General features: G+C 33.1%; 1 protein-coding gene across 3 annotated transcripts; it reads right to left on the bottom strand.

Moving 5' to 3' along the window:
• Positions 1-295: 295 nt before the first annotated feature.
• Acf (ATP-dependent chromatin assembly factor large subunit) lies at positions 296-20,854 on the bottom strand. Of its 3 annotated transcripts, none has more exons than XM_090177077.1 (24): positions 20,591-20,854; positions 19,958-20,233; positions 15,075-15,143; positions 13,313-13,426; positions 12,761-12,848; positions 12,080-12,194; positions 11,415-11,566; positions 11,150-11,245; positions 10,853-10,991; positions 9,707-9,856; positions 9,554-9,649; positions 9,277-9,486; positions 8,671-8,827; positions 7,698-7,754; positions 5,437-6,355; positions 5,172-5,263; positions 4,780-4,943; positions 4,246-4,332; positions 3,269-3,525; positions 2,349-2,713; positions 2,121-2,287; positions 1,991-2,056; positions 1,429-1,571; positions 296-803 (listed from the first exon to the last, which is right to left on the bottom strand). In XM_090177077.1, exons 1-24 carry the CDS (start codon positions 20,704-20,706, stop codon positions 519-521), a joined length of 4,380 nt encoding a protein of 1,459 aa, XP_090033203.1. In that variant the 5' UTR covers positions 20,707-20,854; the 3' UTR covers positions 296-518. The 3 variants fall into 3 exon arrangements, with proteins under 3 accessions (XP_090033203.1, XP_090033205.1, XP_090033206.1); XM_090177079.1 differs by having other exon boundaries at positions 9,713-9,856; XM_090177080.1 differs by lacking the exons at positions 19,958-20,233; positions 20,591-20,854 and adding an exon at positions 17,578-17,716.
• Between the last annotated feature and the right edge of the window lie 1,990 nt (positions 20,855-22,844).

The raw sequence follows: 22,844 nt of genomic DNA, 5'->3' as shown, positions 1-22,844 counted from the left end.
GTCAGGTTGGGAAGCAGATCGCCTCATGTGCTTTGTAGGTGCGATTACTACACGGCCCAAAGATACGAGCATCTTGGTATGCATCAGTTGGAAACCTGTGAATTCCATAACATGCCGGCGAAGAGGATTATCCGTTTTGTGTCGGATATCGGACTCTTCATAAGGTTTGGGGTTGCACAATGGACCACTGGTCGAAGTGCGCGAACAGGCAGGTCTTTAGCCCTGCTCCCCTTTCATAAATAATAATAATAATATTAAAATTAGTGTATTATTTCAAAAATTTCATAAGCCAAAATTTAGAAATATAAATAAAGATTTTATTGATTAACACAGCAAGGTCCATTTCTGGATTCATACAAATACAAACTTTAAAAACCAATATAGCAGTTCAATGCTGGAGTGCAAAATATGTTTGTTGCAGCTAATACCATTTTAAAAATTTTGGGCGCTTGAGACATACTTGAGACCCATATTTATATAATGCTAAGTTACTAAATTTATTCCAACCCCAAAAAACCTTAATGTCTAGATCTTTTCGCTGGGAGATCTGAGGAGAATGAGTCATTAGATCTTTTGTTTGTATCAAGCTTGTACTGTCGCAGAAGAGACTGGCAGTAACGATTCAATCTCTTTCCCGAGAGATATTGGGGAGTTTCAGCAGCATTGTACACTTCGCAGTTTTGGAACATCAGATATACATCAGCAACAAATTGACTGTTAGTCATATATTTCTGATTGTTCAGTTTGGATCGAATTAGTCCAAGATCTAATGGACGTTTAATAATTTTATGATAATCAGGAGCCTAAAGAAATACACAAAACATGGATTACCAAGAATATATAAACATTGTGACTAGAAGTCAATCCTGTCTGAGATTGGGCAATGAAATTTGTTAGTATAATTTTTTACTATAAAACTTTTTTATGACTAATTAAAATCGTTGGTCTTTCAAAAACCTCACCAAAATATATTGAATAAAAATACTCATACTTCAACTTCTAAACCATTATTAGAGGTCATTGGCGCACGCTTTAATCACTTCTGAAGACTAAGTTTTAGGGAATGAATGAGATACCAGGATGGTTTGAATTTAGACTTAAGCAACACTAAAAATTGTCTAAATTATGTATAAATAAATTCTTGACTTTGGTAAGTTTCTTTGTGAAACTTACTCAAAATAAACTGACTTGTCGTATCCATTTCATATTTTCAACTTTATTGGAAAACCTTAAATTGTTAGCAATTTTGTGGATAATTTCTGAAGAATGGCAAATCTACCAACTTTGTTTAGTGAGAGGGTATGAACAGCAAATTGTTGTTTTAATCGGGCATTGACAACTAGTTGGCTTTAATAACATTCTATAGTCTAAATGGTCCTTAAGAATATACGCATTGCAATGCAGGTAAAAATACCAGTGAATACATACCTCCTTCCTTGTAACAGCTTTCAAAAAAGGCCAACTATCTTTATGCTGAGACAACTGAGTCAACAGTTTACTGCAACCATTGTAATCCAGAGGCAAACCTTTTGAATCATTACTTGACCTTCGGTTGGAGCTTCTTCTTGATTCTTAAATAAGAGACAATGACTTAAAAGTTAACAAAAGCCAACCAGGAGCACATTAATTGGGCAAAAAATTTATATATTTTCAGTGTGTTAAATTTTATTAAAATATATAAATTTTCAAACCTCTAATAGAATTCTTCCAAAAGAAACTTAATCCGATCATTCGCATTAAAATGTTAAAATTAATACAAAATGAGCCTTTTTGACTATTTGCTAATGGCAATAAAAATGTTATGAAACTGACTGAAAAATGTGAAAATATCTTTTGAAAAGTTACCCAAATCTTTGATAGAAATTTAAAAAATGATGTAATCCATATTGTTAAGTAAAATGTTTTATGAAATTAATCAATATTTCTAAATTAATTCAAAGTAAGCTATCCACGAAAAGTTTAAGCAAAACTATGAATAGAACTAATGTACCTTTTTCATCATCCTCAAGCGGAGAAATGCTTCTTGATTTTTTCGCACTGGACTTATTTTTCTGATCTACAGTAATTAATAAACAAATTTAAATAATTTAAAATAATGAGCACTGATAAAATTGATTTACCTTGAGCTTCTTTGGTTGTTGAGCATTTAGAGCAAAGCCAAGTGCCTCGTGGGACTCTTTTTAATGGAGGTTCGCAACAATGCAAATGATATGATGCTGGACAGGCTTCACAACATATTAAATCACCACCTTTGTTACATTTCAGGCAGAAATCAGACTCATCTTGTCTATTAAAATAAATAAAAAAATTTCATAGCTAATTTTTAACATAACTAAAATTATTCTTACTCGCTAAAGTCCTCATCTTCATTATCTAAATCAACATAATCATCATTATCCTCATTATTATCCACAGAATTTGAATCTCCCTCGTCAGCTTCCCCATCCTCAGCATCATCCACCTCCTCCTCCTCCTCCTCATCCCCACCATCCTCTTCCTCTTCCTCAGAGCCATCCTCAGCTTCATCATTGCTTTCTCCAGATGCAGCTTGTTCCTCATCATTATCAACCTCTACCTCCTCTTCTTCCTGCTCCTCATCATCATCATCTCCCTCACTATCACTCAGTTCCTTATAGGACTTAGCAGCTCTTCTAGTTTCCTTGGGTGGCAATGGTTCACATGGGGGACAAAACCAATCTCCTGATGGCACAGCCTAATACGCAATATTTAAGGGTTAACCAACACAATCAAATTTAGAACGCAAGTTATAAAAGGAAGGATTGACTATGGTTTTCATTTTAAGAGTAAGACTAAGCAATGAGAAGATAAAATAATGTAATTTTAAGGAAGAGCCTAAGGTAGTGGTCACTGGTCAGTATCACCAGGGTTGTTAAAACCTCATTAGCCAAAGTCCTAATAAGAGAATAGAGGTTAGCATACACTCTCCCCTTGCGTGGGAATGGATGTTTGTAATAAAAGAGTTATGCATCTTTGTTGGTAAGCTACCAAAGATGCTTTACCCCAGAAACCATACTCCACTAAACTACAATTTATAAGAACTATACTCTCAAACGTTTAAACTCAGTAGTGTAAATAAGAGGACCAAGGGCCCCAAAGATTCCGATAAGAATAGTTATCATAATTAGATGGGTCCCTAAAACAAGTTTCATTGATAAAAAGACTGAAGTTATGACACTTTAAACTGTAGTGTAAAAACTAAATGGAATTTCATCAATAACATTTACTCAATAGCGATTTAAATTTTTACCATTAGGGGTGGTTTCAGGCAGTACATGTGGTATCCTCCATCACAGCCATCACAAAGCAGCATATTTTCTGGATCTCCCCTTTTTCTGCATATTCTACAACTGGCATGTTTAACAGCTTTTCGCCATGTAATTGATCGTTCCAAGGTTGCCAAGTGAATGAAGAGCTGCGAAAGGCTTGTGCATCTCATGAGAGATTCCTCCCAACGTTGGAAAGGTGATTTTATTGATCCTTTTGCTGTAGCTTCAGCAGTTTCTTCTAAAGTATTATTATTTTATATTAAGAAGAACTCAAAACTTGTCACTGGTGAGTTCACTAGAAATCTTATGTTAAGTGGTAAAAGACCCACACTGCGTTATGCATAAGTGTTCTATTAAAGAGCTTACCATTAAACCCCCATGAAAATGTTTCTTATTTATTTTTGCAAGATTTAGACAATCAACCAGTTTTGTGAAAAACAGTAAACAGTTTCATAGTACGGGGTGGTGTTAACTAATTATGAGTGAAAAAGCTACTTTCAGCCAAAAAATATTACGTCAACTGAGTAAAGGCCCATTTTCATGCTCGCTGGTAGCGGATAAAAATCGTTAAAATTCGCATCCGCCACTCGCAAGCGTGAAAATAAAGCTAAAATATGTTTGAAACAGATCGACGCGGAAAGTGAAAAAGTGTGTAGCGGAAGCGGATTTTGTCGATTTTTACCCGCTACCAGCGAGCATGAAAATGGGGCTTAAGACTTTAAACGCAGCCACCTGAATTAAAGGCTTTGAAAGGCTCTCGAGGACTTAGGCCTATGGTGGTGCCTTGGGTATTAGCCTAGCTGATTATCATTAACTAGCCTAAAACCTTTGGATCTCAGTAAATCTAAAAATAGCTGACATCATTCATAAAAACAAAATGTAAGTTTCAGTTTTGCAACAATTCACCAAGGGTCAAGGCTCAGATACTGTTTAAAAACAAGGAAATAAAACTCCCAACCTTTATTGGCGCTTTCAGCTTTTGCTTTGTTCTTTTCTTGCTTCTCCGCAATCTTTTGCTTTTGTTTCTTATATTTATCATCATCAGCTGAAAAATTCAAATGACAATCTCAGTGAAATCTCTATTATTTTGTACAAGTATTAGCTGATATGGTATTGTCAAAATAACTTAAATAGTAATTAGCCAATCCTATATACGATGCTTTGACGGAAAACATACACAACTTATAACCTTCTAGTCTTTTGGAAAGGAAGTAAAAATTTCCAGAATTTGAAATTAAGTCCAATACAAAATAAAATTAACATTTGTCAAATTTTATTATGATAAAACGAAAAGGAATAGACACTGCCAATCTGTATATTATTGTGTTTAGTGGGGCTACTAACCACTTTTCAAGAAATTTAGTTAGCTCTCATATTCTTCAACTCTAATACTATAATTACATTAAAAAACTACAACCTTAGGTTAAAGTAACATTAAAAAAAATTAATTGAACATAACAATGAACGCATTTAAAAAAGGATATAAAAGTACCTAGTGGGGAAATCATATATCGTTGCTCAATTCCTTGACCAATTTGTAGAAGGGCTGAAGCAAAATCAACTATCATCGGAGTTGGAGCCAATGTTGGAGATGAAGACCTGTGTGATATTTTGTCTTCATCAGTATCCATTAATTCCACTGGACCTCCATGATTTCTGAAAAAAAAAAACGTTAAAACATTAGTTGAGCTTTTATAAGGGAGAAAATTTTTAGTCTTCAAAATTTTTGCACCATAACATACTATTTATCTTAAGAGCTTTGATTATCTTTAATTAAAGACTAATTTATTCATTCCTAACTTTCATAATTACAAAAAACATCAAGAGATAACTCTCAAGACAGATTAACAACTTAAAACCAACTGGTTTAATAAAAACACCAACCTTCTGCCATTATTGCTCCAAATTAAAGATTTAGCTTGCATGTCATACTCATTATTTGACAAAGCTTCTCTCCATAACTTTCGATCAATTACCTATAAAATATTAAGAACTTTCAATTAAGTTTTTAATAATATCAGATACAGGAATGACAATGTTGATTTGCTCTCGAATGAATTTTGGATATTAGAAATAAATTTAGCATAGGCATTTTTCTTAATTTTTTTAAGGTTAATTAATAAAACAATTAGTTAAATTAAAAATTTACTTTGATTACACCTAATGCACCAGACCACAATTTGTCCTCATTTTCCAGTAATGCATCCCTGAATGTTGAAATCAATGCCTCTTCTGGTGGTATGTTGTAGAACACAGACCTATGTCTATTAGATTTCCGAGCTTCAATGGGTTCTTCGTTTAATGCTTGTCCAGTTAATTTAAACACAGGACAAGATAACATATTTGTGACGAAATGCACTTTTTCTTTAATTAGATTATTCTTTAATTGACTTTCACGGAAACCTCGGGAATTTAAATTTGCGATCAAGGCATTTAAATGCTCTTCTGTGTGAAAAACACTCCAGATGACCATGGGCTTCCTATTTGTTGAATGTACAGGACAAGATACTGGATCGGAATTACAAACACCAAAGTTCTTTTTGAGCAAATCTTTATCATCAGTATCTTCGGATGAAGCTGAAGAAGAATGACGCTTATTAACTTTCATTGGAGAGTTTATTCTTGGATTTGCATCACTCAAGAGTTTTTGGGCTTTCGAATGATTATGAGGCGAATTGGAGACAGAATCAATAGATTCATTTTCTTTATCACTTTGACCATTTTTATCATCTTTATTATGAGAACTTAAATACTTTCTCATAAAACTTAAGGGAAGTTCATCTTGACTTTTCACAGATGAAACTGAGGCAGGTTGGGAAGGAGTTGGTCTTGAGAGACAAACACCAACGAAAGGGTCATTGTCCTCAACAAAGATTCCACCAACAGATTTAAAAACCCAATAGCGACGGTAAGCCCTATCAAGGCCAATGGGCTGCATTGCAGCTGTGCCTTGAAGTTTATCAATAAGTGACACAAGTTCTTTCTCCTCCTTCAGAGACTGCTCCAGAAACTTGGCATCTTCTAAAGCCTTTTCCTCTGGTGTAAGTTCGGGTTTGGTTTCAACCGATCTGAAAACAAAACAAATTCATTCGTAAGTAGCCAATACTGGTATGGTATATTGCTACCAATATTTCACTAATTTTGACACAAAATTTAAAAAACAAGTAAATTGAAAACCTTTAGGTGCAAAGTTAATATGTTTATGCTGCATTTGGGTGCAAAATGATAAGCTAATTAAACATTAAAAATAACAGGGTTAGCTGGTTAAACCAGGGTTTTTTTTTAATTTTGTAACGATTTACTAAAATTACTTCCAATTATTTACAAACTTTCTTACTGTTTTGGTAAGAAAGTTCGTAAATAATTGGGAATAATTTATAGTAAATCGTAACTAAGTTATGAAACTAAAAAATCTTCTTGGCCAAAATATATATATATTTTTTAATAATAATCAGCTAGGCTAATACCCAAGGCACCACCTTAGGCCTAAGTCATCAAGCGACTTTTATAGCCTTTAATTCAGGTGGCCGGGTAACAAAAATCTAGACTAAAATATCGATTATGGCGAGAATTTTGTAATATTGAAAACTGAAACTAAACCTAAAAGTTGTTACAACTACACATTTTAAAAAGGTACTGCTCTTCTATAGTTGTTTATTGGCTAATAATAATAGACTAGGCACAGTGAAAGCATCTAAACTTCTGTTTTTGTTTAAAGTCTTTAATAAATATGTTAATGAGAGTTAAAGATGCAAGTATTTTAAGTATAGTCACAGAATATATAAAAAAAATTTAGTTCTGGTATAAATTTGAACCAAATTTAACTCTTAATTAAATTTTAGTAAATAAAGAACCGTATGTACAGTTAAAAAGAATTTACAGAAGCAAAAAGTTGTTAAAAAGTAATTTAAACCAGTGTTTTAAATAAACCTGGTTTAACCAAAAAAAACTGGTTATTTTGGTTTTTATTTAAAAAAAAACCAGGTTCTTTTTTCAACCCTGAAAAACAAGAAGTAGGAGGCTGTATTAACTTCTGGTGTAACTTAAGAGTCTAAAAACTGAAGAACCACATAATTCAATATAAAAATTTTTAAGGTGAATTTGGGTGCATTATTTGTGTTATAAGATCACAGGGTGCTTTGGCTTGTGATTTTTAAAAATTGAGAAATAACGGTGCATTTGCAGGCTATTGAAATGATTTTAAAGCCAATAAGTAAATTGAATATCAATAATATTTCATTACAAAAATAACACTGTTTTTAAGTATCAAATAGTAGATGACAAAAAAAAACAAGATTTGATTTGGTTATTTTTGTTCAATTTCAATTTAGTAACCCACTCCAACATGGGTAGTATAGCAGTCTGATAACTTCAGTTCATATACTTCTGGTAAGGGTTTATTATACATACTTTGCATCATCACGTTTTTCTTCAGATTCTTTTTTCTCTTCAGGTTTCTTCTTATTTCTAAAAAGTAAAATTTGTGTATAGCAATCAGAACCCCTATGGTTATTAACACATTTTTACATAAAACCTCAATAATATAAAATAGATGGCAATATTGTGGTTTCAAAATGTAAACTGTTCATTTAGTCACGCAACTTTTCAGTCCTCAATTACTAATTTTTAAATGAGATCTAAACAGGCTTTGTCAACATCAGTTTGTTTTTGAGCATTATCGAATAGAATCAATTTAATTTGGCTGACCAATAGTTTTATGTTCTTCTTTGTATAACCTAATATTCATAATTATCCTTTCACTGTGTCGAAAGGTGGTAATAAGAAAAACATTATGGATAAAGTTACACATATTCTTATTATGTTATTCAAGCTCTAACTAACATTATGTAATGATTTTCTAACACAAGTGAGGAGTTGGACACTTGAAATTTGTGAGTACAGTATTTTGAAATATGAAGGGTAATTGGAAAATCTTAAATCAACATCAAAAACTTAAGCAGGGTTGCCACAGTTTTTCACAAATAAATTCCCCTACTTTCCCAGGTTTTCCCTGGCCATCCCCGGAGATTTTCCCTGACTTATTGTGCCAAGATTTTGTATTTTTTTACCTATATTTTAGAAAAAGTTTCCTATTTGCAAACGAAATTAAATTCCCCAACAATTCCCTGACTTTTAGACTAATTTTTAAAATTCCGTCTTTTCCAGGAATTCCAGGTACCGTGGCAACCCTGACTTAAGTAATTTCAAGGTGGATAAAATATTACTTCAATTGTGACTGCTGTTTGACACTTTGTAGTGGTGCTCCTTCAAAGTTCCAAAACAGTACCCAATTGCTTCCAATTACTCATTATTAATAAAAATCTGCACTATCACAATTTTTATAGAAACAAGCAATGTAATTATGTGAAGTAATTTAACTTACTTATCCTCCCTGCCTCTTCGAATTCGAGCCCACCTCAACTGTTTCAGAGAATATTGAGCATTTTTGAGCTTCTTTGCCGATTCTTCAATATAGTCTCTGTAGCTTTCATATGTAAGTAGTTGTGCCATTAATACATTTAAAATCTTTATTCTCTGAGCTATGGATGACAAAAATGAAAAACTATGACAAAATCAGAAAAACCGACTGTTGATTTTTAATATAAATCAGATTCCTTATTTAATCTTTTGAACATTTTAAGTTTTTTCCAACAATAACAAATTTCTTAATAGTTAATAAATTAACACCAACTACTTGTCATTTAGTTTACTATGAATTGGCAATGCTACAGTTACTTCACAAAACCATTTCAAACACTAAATACGATCTAAATCTAGGAACCTTGTCCTGAAGGTCATTAAAGATCTCTCGAGAACTATTGGGCTTAGAGACTTAGTTCCAATTAGAATGGTTTGAACAAGTGGCTCTGAGCTGTTGTAAATGACACACACGCTTTTAATTGGAACCCTCTACATCCACCAGATCTCGAGATCCATTAAGAAATTTTATAATATTATAAAACTATTGTAAAGACCAAAAACCACTTACAAACATTGAGTTGAAACACAGATGAAGTGGCTAAGAGCTTCATAATTTCTGGATATTCCCTTTTAAAAGAAATACCAGGATTTTCTTGTGACACGTACATCCCCCTTTCATAGAAACGAGGGAACACTTCAGATCCAGAAGCCAACAGGTGTAACCTGAGCATTTCAGTAAGTGTAAATGAATCTAGAGGCATTTTTCTCAGAATCGTTCCTGTGTTTACAAAAGTGTTAATAATGGAACTATACAATACATAAAATTATCATTATAACATAAGTACCATGATAATATTGAGGTATGGTTGCAGCCACTTTAGCTGAAAGCAAAGCTTTTGTAGTCGATATATCATCCTCATCATCATCTATTAGAGGATCATCTACAAAGAAAATAATTAGCATAACGAAATTTATTAAAAAAAACAAGCAGAACTGACCAGTACCTGTATTATTTTTTATGTTTTTTACTCCAACTTGTTCTTCTCCCTCCTCTTCTTGTTGTAACAACGTGGCAAGGAAAAGCATTTGAAGTAAATCATTGAAAGGCCCGTCTATGTCAGTACTTTCAAGAGCTTTCTCCAGCATTTCTAGAAAATAATTAGTTTTAGAATACAACTGGCCTGACAAAAAAGGGTGTTTAAACTAAACCCAACAAGCAGCTTACCTTAAATGGAAATAGCATTTATTCCATTTTTAACAAATTAAAATGAACTTAATTTTACAATTTGGATTTAGATAAAAACCTCATAGTATAACTAGAGGTGTGTAAGTACTCAAAAATTGTGAGTAATTAGTTAAAAATTAGACTGAGTTTATTTCAACAGCTAAGCTTAACCAATTATTAGAATTAGAGGGAGTTCAATTTTACAGGACTCAAATGAGCCCAATTTTCAAGGACTTGGGACTCAACTCAAAACGTAAAAAACAGGACTCACACACACCACTAAGTATAGCCACCTATAATTTAAAGCAAGTGTTGGCTCAACATCAAGTAGCTCCTTTTTTCAACAGCAAAACAAGATATTTAAGCTACATTTTGACCCAAAAGTCGGTAATTATTGGTACCCCTTGTGTTGATTGGATCGTTTTTAAATTGGTGAATAACATAAATTACAGCAATTATAAACAATGCTTACATTGGATACATAATTTAGGTTAAAGCCACTAAATAGAGCATAAGTTGTCCTAATATAATACTCAACAATGGCTCTCTGGTGATGTTATCATTTGGTTATTTTGAATTTAACAACCTTTGCCATTAATAGATGGCACCACTGTCTCCAACAAAGTTGAAGATTCTGATAGATTCGTGGCCATCTCTAACAGGGGCCTTTTCATAATACCGGTGGCAATGATAGAGACGACAGTTGCTTTAAAATAAACCCATTTTCCAAACAGTCTGACATGTTTAAAAACATATTAACAGGCTTTCAATTTTGTTTAATTTTTGAGCCAGGAAAAAGACCAAAATGCTTTTTGGTACAGTCAAACCAAATAAATGCTTAATTTATGTGAATATAATTAATTTAAATTTTCCGGGAATCTCAGTAATAATGAAGAAAAAGAATTAGTAAAAATCATACCAATTGTGAAGCCATGAGGATATGTCCTTTTCGCCTTTAAAAGTCCACTGAATTGATGCACAAATTCTAATATCATTAGAGCATCACCAAAAACTTCATTTGGAATGTTGCATTTAATGTTTGATGGAATTGGAAGATCCTAATGAAAAAAAAAACAAAGGTTAGCTCTCATTTTCCTATAAGTGTGAGAAACTAACATTTAAATTTCATTTACAAACTGAATTAATAACATGAAAAGGGAACTTACAATTGTTAGGTCAAAATTAAAATCAAAAGATAAATATTAAAAAGATTTACTTTAAGGTCATCACACTCTAGATCATCTCTAGGTTTACTCCACTCCATTTTGAACTTAGCAATGAGCAGCTTCTCTTCTCTCATTTGTTCTTTCTCCTTCAAAAATAAATAAGTGTTGAAATTTGCAAAGACTAAAATTCAAACTATAATTTTTCATCTCTTATATAATTTCTGGTTAGTGTACTCCTATACCTTATCATTTTAAAACTGAGATGGTTCGGATTTTAAATTTTTAGAAATGGTTCAAAACAAGTGACAAATTTACCTTCTCTTTTTCTAAAAGCCTTTTCTTTCTCTCCTCTTCAAATTTCATTTGAACGTTGTCTTTCGCTAAAGAAGCATCACCTTTTACAGACTTCCCTGAAGTCTTTTTAGGACCATTTTTTTGCATTAAAGCTTTTGTGATGTCCATTTGCCCTGAGGAAACAAATAAAAGTTGGAGGTTTTAAAAAAATTAAAATTTATATTTCAAAGTCTTCAAAAGCAAACCCAATTTTTATTTAAAAATTAGTTTCTTCAAATTGTAAATTTTAATTTTACATTCATCTTGTTAGTGGTTCATTTGAAATTCTATTTCATCCAATTCATTCCGAATTTCAACGCCAGTCGGAGCTTTACAAAATCGGACCGCGAGAGGGGCCATTCAAAAGTGACATCACATAATAATTTGTATATCAGAATCTAATTTATCTATTATTTAAACTTTTAATGGTACATTAGCAATCTAATACTTTTTCACATTTATAAAGTATCAATAGTTTTTTAAACGTTAAAACAAAGAAATTAGTTTCAATTTTAAAATTCATGGTGCTTATGTTCAGCGGGGGTTGAGTTTTAGTTATGTAAATTAGGAGTGGGATATTAGATAATGTTACTTCTTGCTAAGAGGGGGTGCCACGTAAACAAAAATGAAGTGGAAAAAATACTTACCATTTGTCCTTTTGTTGGGACTGCCTTTGGACAGGCTTGCAAAATCAGGCATCGAGTTTCCTGTAATTTGTTTCAGATTTGGGGAGTCTAGTTCATATTGTTTTACAGAACTTTCCTAGAAAATTAATAAAAAATTTACATGAAAAATGTTTCTTGTACATCTTAAAAAAATGTTTTAAAGCAACCCCTCATTCGTTACTTAAACCGAAGCCTAAATACAAAACATTGGTTAAGTTTATGTTTATTTGAACTTAATTATGTATTTATTTATATGAATGTCTATGTCTAGACAATCCGCGGGAATCAAGGTGTGGTGTTCCCCCTGGCACGAGAAGGGAGATGGGAAAACATCATCCACATATTCTTTAATTGTATCAGAAGACTTCAGTTTCAGGGAACCAATGATGTATAGGGTTGATTAACTTTTTTAGGGGGGAAGGAGTTTATTCTTCAAGCATGAGGGGCATTGGGAGCAAAGCTAAAAATCAAATCTCCTTAAATATAAATACAGGGCTAAAAAGTAATTTTAAATTTATGCACGTTTTGCTCTTATAACCGAGCGCTTTCCAATTAGATTAAAATTGTAGTTGTGAATTAATAAAGCTAACAAAAAACAAGGATTAAATTCCACAATTGAATGTATCCCTCTAAATACATTGTACTGATAAACCCAATACATACCTTAACAACCAATGACCCATCTTTCAAGGTCACATGTTGCTTTATGAAGAGTTTATTAGCATTTCTCGAAAATGACCCTCGTGGCCGGCTAAAAAGTATAAAAGGTTGACCAGAGTTTGAAAAATGTAAAGAAAGAATACAAAATGACAATTTCACGCATGTTTCGTTTAACTTTTTAACTTGAATGAAAAAATACAAGTGTAAGAAATTTAATGAAAATTGCTAAAATTTAACTGGTTTCAAACTGACTTTGTTTATTATTACTATTAGGTATCTTTCTCCTCTATCATAAAATATTTAAAGCAGTCTAAGGGACCCAACACCTAAACAAAGCAGATTGAAACTAGGTAGCTAAAATCCATAAGCAAATTGAAAATTAAAATTAAAATTTTACTCAACTGTTGCCGAATCCCCCCCTAATTATTTATCATACATTAGAACAAAATTAAAGAGTAAGACTTCAACATTTAAAGGTTATTAATTAAGTAGATGCAACTAAGCCTTGCTTTGACAAATTTTTAGAAAAAATTTGCTCAAAACTAATCCACTAACCTTATATCTTTTCCTTCAACTACACGGCATATCTGAATTTCATCAGCATCATCGGTTTCAAATAATTCATACTTCTGTTTTGCTGGATCACTAATGGTTTCTTTGGAATTGGAACTGTAAGATGGCAATCAAATATCATATTATGAAAAAATGATCTGAATTGCTAAAGACTAATGAGCCGCAATGGGAAAGGAATCAGAACAAATGTAATTGTTTTTAGGTATAATGATTATGTTGAGACAATCTGCAGGTATCACGGTATAATTTACACCTGGGGGAAGAAGTTAACTTTTTAAGCATGAAGGGGATTGGGCGTTATGCTCAAAATTGTTCAACATAAGTCTTTATCCCGAAGCATCAATAAATACACCTATTTGTGGTATTTTTTTTCATTTATGACTGATCATAGTAGAGTTGTTAATTTCTTGGAAAAATTTCAGCAAGTTGAAAAAAAAACCAAAACTTAACATAACGGTTTTTATTCTAGATTAGTCTAGAGGTTTAGTTTTACTTTTGGATTCAAAAATGAGCCAAAAATGTTGAAAAATTTAAATTTATAAGCAATATTTGGCTATTCATTAATGGAATTAAAACATTTTAATTAATAGGAAAAATACATAAAATTTTCCAAAAAAATGCCTTGGTAATTTTCCACAGAAAATTCTACGACTTACAACTCTAGATCACAGGTTTAATAAGCATTACATTCGTTAGAATCTCTCCTACCGAAATTCAAACATAATAATCAGCTAGGCTAATACCCAAGGCACCATCATAGGCCTAAGTCATCAAGCGACTTTTAAAGGCAATAATTCAGGTGGCCAGGTTACCATGCGTAGGAGGGTGGTGACAGGCAATGCATGCCACACGAGCCAACAGCTCTCTACACAACTATTACCGTTAACCTCTTAAAAGTTTTATGGAAGTTCCACAAGGTGGGATTGAACCCGGCTCCTCTTGCTGCGAGGCGAAAGTGCTAACTACAGGACACATTTTATTATATAGGATAATATAGGACTATGATTTCTCAAATAAGGCAAATTGCAGCTTAATATTTGCAATATCGCTTCAAACAATAAGAAAGGGACATTTTTTATTAAGTTAGGTAAATTATTCTATCATTGACACCAGCCTTAAGATTCTTCGAAAAAACTACTTTACTGGAGAGTGTGGTGCTTCTATTAATGGCAAAGGAAGCTAAAATTCCAACTAGCGAAATAATGAGAGGAGAAATCCAATTCAGAGGTTTCCGTTTAAACGTTGAATTTACCTACCCAATTTATTTTTGAGTACCATATTTAATTTCCAAAGAACTTTAGTTGGAGATAGTTCTTAAATAAATTATTTTTGTGATATAATTGTGCTTTTATGGGTTTGTATGTCTCGAGGCAGCGATTTGTAGGTATAATAGTATGTAAGCAGTAGGGAAAGGAGTTTTTTTAATAGCATTTTCCATTAGGAACCTCCGAGCACTCCTGGGGCTCAAATGTTTTAGCATCTCTGTATGTACAGGCTGGAAACGAGCGATCTTTCCAACATCCAGGCGAAGAAAATCTTGCACTTCCGTTTCTAAGACTGGGCTTTTCCGTGTTTAATTGGCTGGGGCTGCACAATGGACCTCTGGTCGAAGTACTAGGTTGGGTCTAACCCAACCATCCAACTTTTACTACTACTACTACTACTACTACTACTCTTGTTCACCAGATTTTAAATGCTTCCAATGTTAAATATCAAGACTTAAAACTATTCATGAATAACTTACCCAGACTTTTTTGGCGACTTGGAGTTTTTCGTTGGTGAAGAGCATATTGCTGTTACCTCGCAAACTTTCCTAAAGTTAAAGAAAAATAAATCAGTTTTCTTTATAGAAATGAAGGCTCTTGCCACAGTACCATAAAGCAGAATTGACTCAATAAAGACATAACCAACACATATGACCATGTGTAAACTCAATTGCAAGATATGCTAACCCCCAATAATTGTATTAACAATAATTAAAGGTACCAATGAAACGCCTATCTTAAGGGAATTTTGTTCAAGGCAAGACCAACACTATTAGACCATAGTGCAATTTTTTTAACCAATAATTGAGGCAGCTACTTTAGTGAGAGCGCATGGTTACAAAAAAAAACCCAAATTGTTCGGAATTGATATACACGTTCCTTGAACTATACTCTCGACTACTTAATTTTAATTTTTCAAAAATACCTACTGTAAAAAAGTTTATAAGCAAAAAAACCACTTGTTGCCGAGTTCGCGCGCATCTTCGTTTGTGTTTTAAAATAATATATTCTAAGTTGCACTGCATCTCCGCAGCTGTACGAATAATAATAATAATTGTAATTTTTTTATTTAAAAAATCATATTGCATTATGTATTAAAAATAGACAATTTCAGTTGCATTTGAAGTTTTTGTTATTTATTGGGTAGCCGTAATACTCAAATATTAAAAAAATTTAACAAAAAAGTAGAGTAGAAAAATATCTCGACGTTGTTTTAAGTATTACTAAGACACGTATCACCATTAATTCATAACTTTACCACCCGTGCTACACCCAATTTACCATTTTTCCCTATGGAGAAATAGGTAAAATCATAAAAAAAGTACAGTAAAAAAAATATCTTGATGTGGTTCCATATCAGGGTTTAAGAAGTACTATGACACGTATAACCGTAAAAAGAATTCTTAACTTTAAAACCCGAGCTACAAGCGATTAAAGACTTTTTATTTGTAAAGATGTGGAGATGTGGTGCATCTTAGAATAGAGAATTTTAAAAACACACCTCGGAAACAAGCGGGTTTTTTGCTTATAAACTTTTTTCCAGTAAGTTTTTTTGAAAAATAAAAATTAGTCGAAAGTAAAGTTCAAGGTACGTATATAAATTTTCAGAGCTGTATACCAATTCCGAACAATTTATCACTCTCACTACATTAACTACAGCATTATTACAAAAAAAATTCTTTAAGTCATAATTTACAGAATCATGTTACAATTTTTAACTTGCAGAAAGCATTAGGTCACACAGGGATATATCAAAATGTTTTAATAAAGAATTTTTGAAAATGAAATTTCTAAAAGCAAGTCGGCTAATTTCAATAATTGGTCCCACAGCCAATTTTATTTGTTAGCTATATCTTGAAGAACTTTGTGAATATATTACGAATACATAATTTATATTTAGAAGATATCTAAGTCACAATGCTAGATGGCCCAGCAAGAATGAGGCTGGATTGGCGTTGTGCACCCTCACCACAATAACGTAACGAATGTGTGGCACCAATAGAGTAGTAGCACTCCGTAGCTTTGGCCATGGCCGCCATTGGGGGCGCGAATTTTTTATGAATAGTAAAAAGCATGGGTGACGTCATGTGACGTAGCACTGCCATTACTCTATACTTTGTTTATTCCTTACAATAGTGTATATGTGTGGCACCAATACTGTTTATACCCATCTTACCTTTTCGCATAGTACACACTTCTAAATTAATTCAAAAAATAAATTATACATTCATAATCTATGCAGGGGTCTTCAAGATTTAGCTAAACAGAAATAAAATTGGCTAATATTGAAAAATCCCAGGTAGTCAATTGAATTTTTCAATTCACCTATTATATCTTATAGTATCAGAAACTGTAAAAAAGTTGATAGCTTCAATAAATTAGAAATGTCTATAGAAATGATTTTATCTCGAATCACATTTGCTTGATTCTCAGGCTGGGAATCGAAATTACCAATGTGGGAAGATTACAGTTTTACAGGTACATGGGAGTTGAAGAATGTTATCCTTATTTAATTTGTAATTTGAATTTCCTTTTCAAATTGTATAGTTCAAATTTAAAATTACCAAAAACTTTGGTGACAACTTTGTCTGAAGCCATCATCTTACTCTACTACACGCTAAAATGTGGGAGAGCTAATCATCCCAATTAAGTTAATTAATGAGTGGTTCCCCAGGCTTCACCCCTGGTCTCTTTCAATACAGTAAACACATTCGGCATATAATTATTTTTGTAATAGATTTCTTGAGATAAACAGTATTTAATTTATATTTTTTTGCTTTCTAAATAAAAGTGTTAAAAATAAAATTGCCATTCAGTATCAGTAAATCAAAACAGTTGCACACACAAAACAATGAACAAGGTAAAACAACGTTGTAAGCTATAGTTATGTAGCTTAATTTAGCATTAATTAATCCACTATCCAATTTAAAAATCAATACATTAAAAAAAAAACAAAGCATAGCAGCTTTTGACAAGACTCACCACAAGTCAGTTAATTTTTTGCAACGAACTGAAACTTTTTTCAACTTCACACCCTTTGGTAAAACCATTATAAAATATTATACTCTAATTAAAATTAAAACACTATGAAACTAATCAAGATTATACAAACTAAAACTAAATAAAATTCTTATTCAAAGTTATAAAAGAACAAAATAGACGGTAAAATTGTAGCGCTAATAAATTATCAATTAATTCGGCGGGAATCTGACAATTCGACGTGGGCGAATTCGCGCCAGAAATCCAGAATACGTAAACCGATAACAAAGATTAAAGAATAAAGCACAAACGAACGAATCTAGGAAAAACGTTTAAAAATATAACGAAATCATTTGCAACTGAAATCTGGCAGCCTGAATACCAAGGATTCAGTAATACCATAGAAATCTCATAGGTAACTAGAATGCTACCGCCTACGGCCGAGCTTGTCGCCATTTCGTTTTGAACCTTCAGCCAATGAGGATTATTATCCTCCTTCGTTCCGCTACTATCGCGGGAGCTAGGTGACGTCATTCTCTCTGGTAACATTAAATTCTTGGCAGAACCACTCTTTGAGCTCTGATTGGCTGAGATCTGGCTATCGTCTGCCACGGCGTTTGGTCCATTTGCCAGTTACGCCGCTTACGCGGCAGCATTCTAGTCACCTATGAGATTTCTATGAGTAATACATGCAATAATTCACAGACGCATTTACCTTCGAAGGTGTTGCCAGATTAACTATATAACTACCCAGAATAAAAATATTATAGCCAGTTAAGATTTGGACTGAGAAATCTATAAAAGGAGTAGTTGTGATAATGATAAGGACCAAAAAATCCATAAAGGGACTCGAGATAATAAATTTTGGCACTTGAATTAATTTTAAATTACGATTTGACACAAAATTTCTAGCAATTTCGTATGTAATATTTTGGGTGCTATCCAAAATTGTTGGGTGGCTTAATTATAATAGAGTGTTTTTTTTTAATTGAAGAGTTTGTTTTAATTATTTATACATGCAGGGGGACTTTAATGGAGATATACGCTAGGTTCATGGTCAGGCTAGCGGTCATTTTAAGCAAACGACCCACGTTTTTTTCCTTTCAGAAATAACAGTCGCCAGTTCATAAACTTAGTGGTAAAATTCCAAAATTATGTATATTTTCAGGGAAATAGACTATCCACTATCCCATGCATGGTGCACCCATTTTTCTAGTTAAAGGCCTAGGATTTCTTCTGCCAGTTTTCCTTGGAAATTTTCTTCCCGCCGCGCAAATATCCTGGTGGTAGGCCAATGTGTTCTGCGGTTGGCCTACCACCATGATATTTGCGCGGCGGGAAGAAAACTTCAAGGAAAACTGGCAGAAGAAATCCTAGGCCTTTAAAAACAAAACCAAAACCTAGAGGGAAAAGTCTTAGCATTATTCTTGGTAAACTTTAATTTCACTGGCAGAAGTTCTGATTATAATTTTATATTAATTTCTGTCAGGGCATGAATTTAATTTGTTATAGCACCAACTTGAATTGTAGGGCGCAGACTTGATTTATAGGGGCGCCATAGGCTTATGGCCTAACTTTATTTCATAATTTCAACATTTTGGTGCAGTAAAAGCAACACTTAACTTTCCCTACCAGACCCCAAATTTTATTCAGTTATATGTTATCGAGCCCCATATAAATGCATTAGTTGCTCACTCCTTATTGTTTGGCCTCAATTAAACAATAATTAATGTTAGGGTGGTGTGAGAAATTCAAAACATATACCTTGCCACTAAAACTTAAAAATTTGTGATTACGCTATTATTCAAGTCGGGGATCCGAGTAATGTTCTATGCCGCCATTAGTGGTGTAAGAAATTCAAAACATATAGCTTGCCACGAAAACTTAAAAATTTGTGATTACGCTATTATATTTCCAAGTGGAGGGCATCCAAGACATTGTATACATGAGAAAAGACAGTGGCCATGACTTGAAGGCTAGGTATTCACAGAGAAGAACTGCCAGTAGCCCTCCACTATAGCATTGCTTTTGGTGTCTAATGCCTTTAGCCGACACCATAAGTTTGTTATCTAAAAGAGCTATAGCATTGCTAACATTAGGAATTTCAGTGTGAGGCTGGTAGTAGCCAAAAGACAATATTTCGAATTGAACTTAATGTTCAAGCTACCAGAATTATTGGTGTTTTACATTTTAAGGATATTTATATGGTGGACACGATCCTTTGATACTTTCCACAGTGATTTCAGTACACCAATTATAAATTTTAACCCCCATTTTGACAGCTTTTTGAAATATTTAGACATTTGTACCCGTTCTGACAGAGCCACTGAATTTCATAAATGAAATTAGTAAAGCTTAGAATAAAAAAATTGTTATAACGCACCTTTCTCCATCTGTGCAAAGTTCTACTTTTTCTCCAACAAAGTATCTATCTCGCACATATCTGAACACATCATCACATAAATCACCAATACGATTGCGTTTTGCTAATGTAGTAACGTATAAGACAGGCTGCTTTAAAGATTCTGGGAATGTTGCTAAAATATTTCGGGCTTTCTTTTCAGATTCAACAGCTTCTTGGTATGTAAGACCCACTCTTCCAGTGAGAGAACATGCCCAAATTAGGCTGTTACATTGAATCACACGTTGAAATAAACTCCTGAAAGAGAAGATGATTAACACATAAAATTAATGTGTAAAATAATAATAAAAATACAAAATTTAGAACATAATACACTAATGGACCATTTCCTGATCAACATTACTATTATAAAGGAACATTAGACACTGGGTTGCTTCTTTGCAGTGAAAAATATTACCTTATACTAGTTTTAAAAGTGGAAACAACATAATTATCTTTGAAAGGGTGTTATTCACATGTATGTTACATATATAAAGAATCATACCTGATAATATTCTACACATTATTTTTGTTTACCCTATCCTTCTTCTTGAATGGGACTTTAGACAAATCCTAATTAATTATTTTTAGACTTGGAGAAAAAACATTGCTTACTCATAATCTTTAAAAATTTCTTGAGTATGTTTGCAGTAAAAATATTCTTTATCCGATTTTTGAGTATTGATGTCAAGAGTTTCCCTCTTGAAAGGCTGTCGATCTTTAAGTGGCATTTTAACTGTACGTAGGTAAGCAGGCCAGTAGGTTTCAGTGTAGTTTCATCATAAACATAGTCCGATAAGCCTCAAGAATACAGCCGCCTTCTTAAATTTGAATGTTATTTAGCAACTAGATTCATTCCATATGATACAAATACGTTTATACTATATTTAATGAAGAAAATCAGTCTGAAAAGAAATAAATGTAATTAGTAGGCTTTGTAAAAGAAAATCAATTTCAAATGAAATAAGCTTCATTTACTATAACATAGAATTCAAATGAAAGACCAATTGAATATAATTAATTATAAGTTACTGATGAAAATAAATTTCTGAAACATATTAAAGTCTCAAAAAATTAATTTGAATGGATACATTTGCTTCTCAGCATTACAGATCTCCTCAAATAAGGCTGAAACATTTCTTTAGTTCTTTGCTAGCCTAACAAAAGGTCTGAGACCCATCACCTCAGGACTGAGTGGATTGATAGTCGTACATTCCCATGTACCCTGACAACTCTTTCTGAAATTGAGCCTGACTCAGAATGGTCTTCAGGTGCTCAGGTAGCGAGTTCCAATCCCAAATGGAGGAGGGGAGGAAAGAGCGCTTACATATGGCTACCCTGAGACCAGGCAAGATCATAGAGGCCATACACAATTACCTGCCCTGAAAAAGGAGTCCATAGCTCGAACAGAAGCTGATCCATGCTTTTTAACTAGGATGATTCTTACATACTCAGATTTACTGCTGTTGGAGTACTCAACTCATTTATTACTGTAATACTGCTACCAAATGGCACACCAAAACAGATTTAAAGTACTCTAAGAGTAGTTAATTGTACCATTATTTCTGATCTATTAATATTCGTAGTCAAAACCAAACTTGAAACGAAATAGGAACTATCTCGTTAGAAACAATTAGCTGAGAAGGGTAACAAATTATTTAAACTCATTAAACTGGAAAAAAATATCGGTGCAAAATATGTAATTCCTAAGTAATAATAGAGTATTAAAAAAGAAGATAATGACAGAAATGAGAAACTTACCAAATGTTGTAACCCAGCCTCAGTTAAGGGTTCACGTTATAAATATGGGAAGTACAATTTCTAAAAATAAAAATAAATTCTTAAACTATAGAATTATTAAAATAAAACTGAGAATGAAAGGATTTTTCTGACCTACATGCTCAGAAATAAAGGGTCAAGGAAATAAAGAGACAAAATCCACACTATAGCTTACTTTGGGTAAACTGTATTATAGCAATATCACTTAGACCTAAATGTAATAAAGAACGAAAACACTGAGCTTTATAATATTTATATTAAATTTAAATAATATATATAATGTTCATTATGCGACACTTTTCTAACACCTGAATTTAAGGATTTTGCATAATTATAATACATTAATAGCCTTATAAATTTCAAAACGTAAAATAGGCTTAACGACGAAATCGGCTGCTTATTATTTTGCAAGTGCTGCTTATTGAGCAACCAAAAATTTCCTATTACTGAGCAGACTCCGCTTTACCAAGGAACTAATATAGGTTCCTTGGCTTTACGTTTAGTTCTTCTAACCATAGTGCGCCGAGATGAAAACGTTCAAGCTTACGTCATTCAAAACTTAATTCGCCCCCGAAAACATTTTTTATATAGGTCCTATATGCGATTGTAATCAGGGCGAGATATGTGTAACGGCCACGGCAACGGGGGGATAATTATTAATATTTATTAGTAGGGGTTGGGTGGTTGGGTCAAGCCCAACCTAGAACTTCGACCAGAGGATCATTGTGCAGCCCCAGCCTTTTAGACGTGGAAAAGTCCAGTCTCCGAAACGAAGCGCAAGATGTGCTTCGCCGAGATATTGGAAAGATCGCTCTTTTCCAGCCTGTACATACAGAGATGCTAAAACATTTGAGCCGCATAAAAATCACAGACACAAAGGACATGAGAGGAAGTTTTCCTCCTCTGCAAGGCATGTTCTACACATAGGACTCTCACTGATGCCAATCAGATGTGGATGTCTATTAAGCTGGCACTGACCTAAAATTAGGCCCGTAACCACCCTGATACTACTCTTAGAGAGCGAGAGCAACTCAGTTTATCTTTTCTTGGAAGGCCCAGGGGTAATCTCCTTGGCCAGCCTCTGACCATC

The sequence above is a fragment of the Leiobunum rupestre genome, chromosome 6 (genome assembly GCF_980474605.1).
Source record: "Leiobunum rupestre chromosome 6, qqLeiRupe1.1.hap1, whole genome shotgun sequence".
NCBI lineage: Eukaryota > Metazoa > Arthropoda > Arachnida > Opiliones > Sclerosomatidae > Leiobunum > Leiobunum rupestre.
This window is presented reverse-complemented; position numbering and strand designations above follow the sequence as displayed.

Excerpts from the sequence above, each read along its gene's own strand:
- Acf (XM_090177077.1), bottom strand. The coding sequence starts at position 20,706 with ATGCCACTTAAAGATCGACAGCCTTTCAAGAGGGAAACTCTTGACATC. Across the intron at positions 9,650-9,706 it reads AAAAAATAATACAGGTACTG|ATGATCCTCTAATAGATGAT; the intron begins GTCAGTTCTGCT and ends TTTTCTTTGTAG. Across the intron at positions 1,572-1,990 it reads GCTTGAGGATGATGAAAAAG|AATCAAGAAGAAGCTCCAAC; the intron begins GTACATTAGTTC and ends CTCTTATTTAAG.